Source organism: Antedon bifida, chromosome 8 (genome assembly GCF_963402885.1).
Source record: "Antedon bifida chromosome 8, ecAntBifi1.1, whole genome shotgun sequence".
Taxonomy (NCBI): Eukaryota; Metazoa; Echinodermata; class Crinoidea; order Comatulida; family Antedonidae; genus Antedon; species Antedon bifida.
In genome coordinates this window covers 23,694,729-23,704,631 of record NC_136233.1, presented here as the reverse complement: position 1 = coordinate 23,704,631, position 9,903 = coordinate 23,694,729, and the positions used below count along the sequence as shown (strand labels likewise).

Sequence of the window (9,903 nt, the reverse complement as noted above, 5' to 3'; positions counted from 1 at the left end):
GCAAGGGTGGATCCAGAGATTCCAATGCAAAAGATAGGACACATAGCACTTCACTTTACAATGTTTAGGCTCTTGTGCAAAGTCCTGGATACACCCGAAGTAGTACATGTGCTAAGTATACTACATTACTTGCTTTGTATGTGTGTAGGCATATAAGTTGTTTGTTTGAACAAGAACGCCCACAATATTGAAGTTTTGGATTTGTAAATAGTGTACCTATATACCATGGAACAGCCTTTGCAAATAGTGTACCTATATACCAACAGCCTTTGCAAATAGTGTACCTATATACCATGGAACAGCCTTTTCAAGAACATCAATTTATTGGTGCCTAAAAGTGTATTAAAATCTCCACTAAAGTTATCTGTATCTTCAATATGGGCCAAAATATCGAACAAGAATTTTGATCAGTTTCTGATTGCTAAATTTTGTTTGATATATTACTATCAAAGTAACTTCTCCATGATCAAACTGGTGTATGTGTTTTGACGCTATCATATAGTAACTACAAGTTGGTCTTGCAGTCAGTGGAAAAATGGCAAAATGCTTCCTACTTTCTAGGATTTTTATCAGATAATCTATATTGTTTTGACAACTCTTGTAATGACCACAAAGCTGATTTTGCCATTTTCCCTCTAACTGCTTATAGTCTTAACAACCAGCTAATATTCTTTAACAATCTACTTAAAATAGGGAACAGGTGCTTAGTGAAACAAGGCTTTAAATCAAGGTAGTGAATTGCCACTAGAATTGGGTGAAAATACAACCTGATGTCCATCACTTATTTTGTCCATATTATTAGTTGCCGTAGCAACAGATCTCCCAAGCTGATACATATATTGATTAAGATTTTGAATAAGATTTTCCAGAGTAACTTCTGAAAGTTCTTGTTCTGATGGAATGTTTGCGGACAATTGGTAATTTGTTGCATTCTGTTCTTTCTTATTTCCACTTTCGTCTTCTGTTAAATTTGAGTTGATTGCACTTGACATGACCTCTGACCCTGATGATTCTGTTTTGTTGCTATGAAAACGCTTCAACAGCTCTGCTTGGTATACCCTGTATGTAAACACAACATTTATTCATTAATTCTGTTGTGGTAAATATATTTAACATTTTGCAGAGCAAGCTAGCATGTTTCAATTACGATGGGTATGTGTATGAATGTATTAAAACAGTGGAATTATAGAGTATGTTAAACTTGCCTTATATGGTCATAGCAGAGTCTAATATTATGACTCATTTTACAAGTTTCCACTATAAGATCTTGAACATATTGCCAACTGGTACGGTCTGACATCAAGCAGCTTTCTGCAACACTTCGCAACTCGCGTTCCTCATGCACTTGGGCCTCAAGCTTACTGTTTGATATAGACAACTGAAGTATCAAAGTAAACATAATTGAATAGAGTAAAATAGAGGCAGTGGAAATCATAAAAGTCAAATTTTTAAATGTTTACAAATATAAATATACAGCACACAAATATAAGAATATTGGTTGTAAGGCCAACGGAAATCAATATATATATTGCCAGCTCTTATACTATGACGTTATCCAAATTCCTTCACTTGAAGGAAAAGGAATTCGTTTTTGCCAGTGGCTATTCGACTCTTAAATTCTTGAACCTTGACTTTTTTTCTATTTTGTACTGTGTATTGTGATATTTTGTATATTTTGTAAGATCATTTTAATCCAGACCTTTTTATTTGAATTGCCCCGTGTGGGATGATTAAAGAATTTTGAATTGAATTGAATTGAATTGAATTGAATTGAATTGCACTCATGAAGGGCTAGTGTTGCCCGAAAGCTCTGCTAACTTTTCTGGCTGTTTTACGTATCGTTTTGATTTAGCTTTTCGCTATTTTTTTTGTATCTCCATTGAGATCCAGCCACATTTTTTCAGTAATTTGCCTTTGGATTTATATATATGTTTTGTAATTCATCTGAAGAGGTGTAGAAAGGTGTAGAAACAACCTTGTAGTGAATAGATATGAAGTCATCTTAGTTCCTCTTGTATCGTTTTATTTTATTTTATAATCACATATATGTATCAAAGTAAAATATTATTGGTAATATGTGTAGAGCAAGAGTGGAAAATCTGAAACAGCTAATATTGTTTTGTTTTATTTATTTACTGATAGGTTGTGATTCCTATTAAAGTTAGCCAAAATGGACATGATCAACTTGCTATGTAAGTATTGAAATAATCATATACTTCATATAACATTTTTGTAGTCAGGACAATTCTAACATAAAAAAGTAACATGATTATACAGTAGTAGTATGTTGACAATAAGGGTGTGATAGTAGAAATACTGATAGCCTACAATTGATTAGGTATAAAGGACGTTTAATGTAAACTACTAATGTTTGGACAAGAGAGTTTAATGTTCTATGACTATATGATATAATAGCATTACTATGATAAAGCGGTTTGTTAGAAGCATGACAATGTAAACATATTGAATTACTGGTAAAGAACTGCTATATTCTTTACTTGTTTAGTAAAATCTTAAAAACAAATATACCAGAGAACAGTAGGGATCATGTCACAATAATGTTCTGCAGTTACTGCAGTAACTATATCTTGTTTACTTTTTAACCTAGTTTGTTTACAGTAAGTATTTCATACACACTGTCTATTGCAGTGACTAATAACAATACTGTATACATTGAAATAAACTTGACATGTTACTGCAGTATAAAAACAGTTCCTGCAGTAGAATACATTTGACATGATCCTTAAAGCTCTGTCTACACTATTAAACTTTATGTGACAACAAAATGTGATGTGCCCATATATGGACATGATGATGTCATATCACTACAATATTTGGAAAGATCATCAACGTAAAGCTATGTCTACACTATCAAACTATCAAAAAAGTGTACCCAAATATGGTAGCGATATGCTTAAATATGGTAGTGATATGACATCACCATGGCCATATATGGGCACATCACGATTTTTACCTGTTGATATTTATGAGCCATTTCCTGCATAATAGACTCGACCCTGTCAGCGTATGTTTGTTCAAGATTGTCTTTGAAAGGTGGCGCTTTACTATGTTTCCTAGCTATTGCATTTGTCATTTTCTTACGTGGTCCTAATAATCTGTAAGAAAATTATCTATTTGTTAAATTTAATTGAAAGATTAATGTTGTCATTAGCTAATAGCTTAGTAGGTGTTATGCTTCTATATCTCTAGGGTATGATTGCTTCTAAAATCCCTGGAGATATCACTTATGGCTGAGCCATTGATGTTGTTTCATTATTCACTGGTGACTTGGTTGGTGATTTCCATACTTGGTTTTCTTGTGATCATTGTGTTCTATAGTTATCACAGCTTCTAGTCGAACTATTTATTCCTGGTTTAAAATTGTAATTTTCATTACCTGGATGTTTCTATAAAAAACTACCATTATCTAAGCCTCATAATGACTTAGAAGGGTTTGGTTTCTAAAGTTATTAGGTGGGAACATGAACGCTAGTTGATCATACCAGTACCGTTTCTATCGTACACTTCACGACGTCAAGCCATGAAGCTAATTATAATCTGTTTGAAATTGTAATAAAAGACACCACCACTATCAAAGCTTCATAATGACATTGAACGAAAATATAGTTTAGTTAACAGCTTACATTGCTGAGAAAGACACAATACTTACTTGATACCAATTTCTTTGAGGTCTGTATCACTGAGTGTTAGAAACACCCTCAAGTCAACATCCTGTTCCTCAAACAATGCGTAATATTTAATAAGATTAAGACTCTCCAGCAACATTGCAAGGTTTGAGTAAGGGTAAGGTTCCTCAACGTCATCCTTAAAAATGTTCACAACCTTCTCTGGTGGAATGTTGCCATAGAGATGAGGAACATGTGACGGTGTTCCTATATGAGCATGATGCAAGTTTTCTTTCTTTCCATTCTCTTTGGATGACTTCTCCACATGGTCAACATTGTTTGCTTTATCCTCTTCATCGTTGCTTGAGATGCTGTTTTCACGACTGATGCCAACCGATCCTGCAAGACCTCCGGTGCTGCCACTCAAGCTGGATGAATTGGAGCTTTTAATTGTGACATCTCCAGCATCAAAGAAAGAGCTGCCATCACCAGCATTCTCATAATGTTCAAACCATGAGGAACCTGGAATATGAACATATGTAACATGTGCATTGTTAGTGTCATACAGTGCAAATGTACTGTAGTATCTTTGAGGCGACACCTCTTTTAAGGGAACAACCCTATTAAGGAAACACTTTCCCATAGAATGAATCAAGCATGTAGCCAGGATTTTTACAGGAGCTTATTTTTTACAAGGGAAAAGTGCAAGTGTAAGCAACGGAAGAAAACATAGATTTAGGCCTAGCCTAGTAGATGAAATAATTTAATATCATTTACTATTTATCTATTATTATCTATTTACTAGCACTTCTTCAGTTGGTCTATAGATTGAAAAGGGCACACAAATCCTACGAACCCCCTGGCTACGGGCTTGCTGAATGAAAAGCAAAATGTTTGATCACTACAATCAACTTTTATTCTGGGAGAACCCCTTTATGAGGACATTTCGTGTTCACTTTAATATGAATGTATGAAATGTAAATTAATTGTATGAATATTAGTATGATCTTACCTTGATCATTGCTGTCTAAGACAGCAAAGTCATGTTCCTTAGGGTTTATAGGTGAAATGACCTCACGATTGGAAACAGGGTCAGTTACAAATGGAAGATTGTCTTCAAATGTAACATATCCACTTGGAATTATTGAATCTATGAAAATTAAATCAATATTAATATGTGGTAATGTCCCTTTGTTTATAAAGCCAGTACCAAGTAATGGTACAAGCTGGATAAAAGGAGATAAAAGACTACCATTTTAACAAGAGAAAGGAAGAGAACAAAGGAAAATAAGACAACAAGGGAAAAGAAGAAAACAAGGGAAAATAAGACAACAAGGGAAAAGAAGAAAACAAGGGAAGATAAGAAACCATAATACTTTAATAGCACCATGGGATTTGATAGGCTTACTTTTGCTAGGCTTCCTTACACCCTCAGTCTGCCTGCTGTCCTGAAGCATCTTAGCCACAGCATCTGGACCATCTCGTATACTTGGTCCTTTACTTTTTAACTTAGAGGTACGACCATGATGTCTGGGTCTTTGAAAATTCTCATCAGATGAGCTAAAATCGAGGCCTGAACCAAGCCCTACAGAAAAAGGAATGAAATAAAAGGAATGAATATATACAACTTGAAGTTAAAGTCGGTAAACTAAAGAAATATATTATTTTTGCATTTATTTGTTTGTCTGGAATTGGAGAGACACGCCCTTTGGCGATAGTTGTCTGTGACTGCTCTTGCCACTCCACAGTGCTCCCTTTTTATGTTTATGTTTCACTGAAAGGAATAAAAAAAAAACAATGAAGAAATTAGTAATGTAAGTACTCACCTGGCTCTGACCGTAATGAAATTGACGCCATTGTATGATTGTCAATGAGGCTAACAATCTTCATGTGTCCATTTACAATGGCCAGTGACCTCGCTGTATCTCCCTTTGCATTCTTATATTCAATGTTCACACCCTGAAATATATTATTTAAATTATTTAGTCGTTTTAAAATCAACAACTGCTTAAATAATTAAACTGGTGGCATATGAATTTTTATTTCATAGAATGAAGGACATTTTACAATTAACTGTATTAATAACTTACATGTTCAAGTAACTTGTTGACGATAATTTCATGACCTTCGGCCGACGCCATCATCAGAGGTGTGATTCCATGGTGATAGTCACTGTAAACAAATCATATTTGAACCGTGTTTATCCTCATTCAGGATTGGAGAGTTAAAGTACAAGGATCATTCTTGTTCAAGTATGTAAACTAAATTATTAATTTGAAAATTGATGGAAAGACAGAGGAAGATAAAGAGCCCAATTCCTGCAAATGATAAATGCTAAAGACCAGGGACTTGAGTGTAGTAAATTACCAGACCTCGATGATTACCATAAGTCAACATTGCCAAAGACCAGGAACTTACAGGAGTGTAGCTAATTACCAGACCCCGATGATTACCATAAGTCAACATTGCCAAAGACCAGGAACTTACAGGAGTGTAGCTAATTGCCAGACCCCGATGATTACCATAAGTCAACATTGCCAAAGACCAGGAACTTACAGGAGTGTAGCTAATTGCCAGACCCCGATGATTACCATAATAAGTCAACATTGCCAAAGACCAGGAACAGGAGTGTAGCTAATTGCCAGACCTCGATGATTACCATAATAAGTCAACATTGCCAAAGACCAGGAACAGGAGTGTAGCTAATTGCCAGACCTCGATGATTACCATAATAAGTCAACATTGCCAAAGACCAGGAACAGGAGTGTAGCTAATTGCCAGACCTCGATGATTACCATAATAAGTCAACATTGCCAAAGACCAGGAACAGGAGTGTAGCTAATTGCCAGACCTCGATGATTACCATAATAAGTCAACATTGCCAAAGACCAGGAACAGGAGTGTAGCTAATTGCCAGACCTCGATGATTACCATAATAAGTCAACATTGCCAAAGATCATGAACTTACAGGAGTGTAGCTAATTGCCAGCCAGACCTCGAGAATACCATAATAAATCAATGTTCACAAAGGACAGGACACAATGATGTAAAGCCCTGTCTACACTATCAAACAAGTTTGACAAAAAAGTGTGATGTGCCCAAATATGGTAGTGATATTTACCTTGATTTACCTTGACCTTTAGACTATAAACCTGTTAAGGTTTGTGAGTCCCTCTTTGGACATCTTAGTTATATGGCTCAAACTTTAGGTTGTGGGTTTTCCAGTGTGTTTCAAGATGGGTTTTAAAATTATTTATAGAGGATGCATTTACTATATGATATGGCAAACTATTCCAATCATTTACTGCAGATATTGAAAAGAATTTCTGTCTGTGTTTCGATTTACTATGAACTTTTTTAATTTTAAAATTGTGGCCTCTAGTTACAGTAGATGGTGCTAATTCAAAAAAGACACCCGGATTAACATTATCATACTTTTGTATCATTCTAAAAATCTGTAAGCAGCAAGACCTCTTTCTTCGAAATGCTAATGATGGCAGTTTCATAAATTTCATTCGGTCACTATATGGTTGAGTTTTAATTTCCACAGCAAGTTTTGTGGCTCTTTGCTGAACTTTTTCTAAGAGAATAGAATCACCAACAAACTGAGGAAGACAAGCCGTACTAGAATATTCTAAAATCGGTCTAACCATTGATTTATAAAGGATAGACACTAAATGACTGTCTAAATATTCAAAGGTTCTCTTAATTAAACCAAGTCTAGAGTTGGCCTTTTTAACAACTTCAACGATATGATGTCACTGTGTCCATATATGGACAGTTTGATAGTGTAGACAGAGCTTAAAGCATGAATTATTCAATTGAACTCACACAACATTAGCTTGTGCTTTGTTGTCTAGTAAAAATTGTACCATAGTTTGATGTCCAGCATTTGTAGCATAGAACAAGGCACTCCATCCCTTGGTATCTCTCTGATCTATCTTTGCTCCTTGCTGTAAATACACAATCAACAGTTTACAAGCAATGAAAATGGTGAACAATAATTATTTACAAGGAGGATACAGAGTGGCTAGGACCATCATGCAATACTGGGTCAGCCATGGGTCACCGGTGTTTGTTTGTCTTAAGCTCTGTTTACACTATCAAACTAGTTTGACAAAAAAGTATGATGTTCCTAAATATGGTAGTAATATGAAATCATCGTGTCCATATATGGGCACATCACATTTTATTGTCACATAAAGTTTGATAGTGTAGACAGAGATAAAAAGTTGTCTGATGTTTGACTTAATGACTGAACTACTCTGCTCAGGTGGAGTTTAAAAAGATACACATGAATGTGAATTAACACCTAACAATATTAATCTCACTTGGAGTAAAAAGTAGCAAACGCTTTCATTGCCACAACTCGCTGCAAGCATAAACGCTGTAGCGCCTTTCTCGGTCTGTATGTCCACTTGAACTCCACCATCCAATAGCAAGTTGACGATGTTGTCATGTGATATATATGATGCATACATTAAGGGTGTCCAGCTTCCTTTGTTTTTTTGATTCAGATCAACTTGACCACTGAAAAATAACATTTTGATGTCAAGTTAATCAAAAGAGTTTTTGGAAAAAATACACACTTAATCTAATTGCAATATATAAACAAATGTCTTGAAATATTGAATTGAAATATATATTTATACTGGGCGACCTCTTCAGTCAAAGACTGGTCTCCCAGAGGGCCCAGTTGGTGATCAGTGGCTGTGATGTACTAATACACCGGGGTAACCCCTTACTCATCTCGAAAGATGTACTAGGTTCTTTAAAGTGCACATGAGCTAGATGTGTACACTGGACCTACGGTTTATAGTCCTTATCCGAGAAGACTCGTTCCACCACCAGAACCATGGAGTGAGTGAGCCTCGAACCCCTGCCGATGTTCTGGCTACGTAATTACGGTTCCACTGTCTTAACCGCTCGGCCACTCACTCCTTGATGTCATTTAACGATAAAACTGACCTTTGGATAAATGCATGAACAGTTTCGTAATGACCAATGGAACAGGCAGTGTAGAGGTCAAGAGGAATAGGGTTGAATTGGTCTTGCAACGAATCATAACCACGCCAAACTGATAGACTTCGATCCAGAAACTCTGTCTCGCTGGCTTCATCACTTGCTTCATAAGGGTAGTCAAGGTTACCAGCTGCTGCAGTTGCCATCTTTATCAAAGTAAACAATTTATAACGAAATTGTATAAACATTATAATTTAGAGACATCTCTATCTCAGAGTATCTGCTCTATTTCACAATCACTGTTGGTTGCATTACAAATATTACTAGGCTAATAATAAAATATTTTAAGCATATTACTATATTTTAAATGATGGCCGAGTACTGTAAATGTGATGATGGGATCTCTCTGTGAAGACTCCTAACATCAAACAACAACAAAGGAGTTTTTTGTGATCTTCCCCCCAGTCATCAACACTCACTCACACTGCAAACTTAGGGCTAGGCCTAGCTACGTTTTTATTATGATAAAATCGTAATTATCTCTTTTTACCTTTGTGGTAATTTGTATATTATTCAAAACTTACATTCAGTTACATCAATCACATTTTATTGGCACAAATAGTCAGGGAATTTCATTACATTTTCACGTCTTTTTTGCAGTACGTACAGAAAATTATAAACACATCAGTTTAGTTTGGCCCTCTATTGGCAGAGTTTGAATTTTGGTTTCTTTCCGTCGTAATCCATGAAGTTGACGGTTGATTGACAATTGTTGACACTTGGTTGACGTAAGCTACACATGAAAACAAAACACAGATGCTCTGGAAAAAAATGGGAGGTATATTCAGAGCGTCATTTCGGAGCATTTCGACGATCGAGAATTCTCTACTTCTCTACGGAGCGCCATTTATGCCTTTATTAACTTCAATAATAGAAATAGTACTACGGTAACTGCTCAAGTGGACCCAATTTAGCACCAGGGTAGCACAGTGATATAAAATAGAAATAAAAGCCACTACTTTTAATATCGTTTCGTATATACCCATATCACAAACTGACAAACAGAAACATCTTGGCATTTACATTGATTCAAATTTATCTTTAAATAAACTCCGTTCCAAACTGGGCTTGTCCATCTCCATCTTATCGCGTGCCCGTCATTAATTTTCACACATCCATACTCCTCTATAACACTATAATCCTCCCACACAATATTGACTATTGCTGTAGTGTTTGGGGAATCAGATCGAATATTGACCGAATACAGACCATTCAAAATAGAGCATTTCGCATTATCCTTAAAGCTCATCCTCTC

General features: G+C 35.6%; 1 protein-coding gene across 1 annotated transcript; it reads right to left on the bottom strand.

Moving 5' to 3' along the window:
• Window positions 1–665: 665 nt before the first annotated feature.
• LOC144850040 (ankyrin repeat and SAM domain-containing protein 3-like) lies at window positions 666–9,262 on the bottom strand. Its single transcript, XM_078707205.1, has 12 exons — window positions 9,173–9,262; window positions 8,595–8,794; window positions 7,958–8,156; window positions 7,458–7,579; window positions 5,717–5,798; window positions 5,453–5,585; window positions 5,035–5,211; window positions 4,639–4,776; window positions 3,671–4,148; window positions 2,975–3,116; window positions 1,206–1,378; window positions 666–1,059 (listed from the first exon to the last, which is right to left on the bottom strand). Exons 2-12 carry the CDS (start codon window positions 8,792–8,794, stop codon window positions 726–728), a joined length of 2,178 nt encoding a protein of 725 aa, XP_078563331.1. The 5' UTR covers window positions 9,173–9,262; the 3' UTR covers window positions 666–725.
• Window positions 9,263–9,903: the final 641 nt, after the last annotated feature.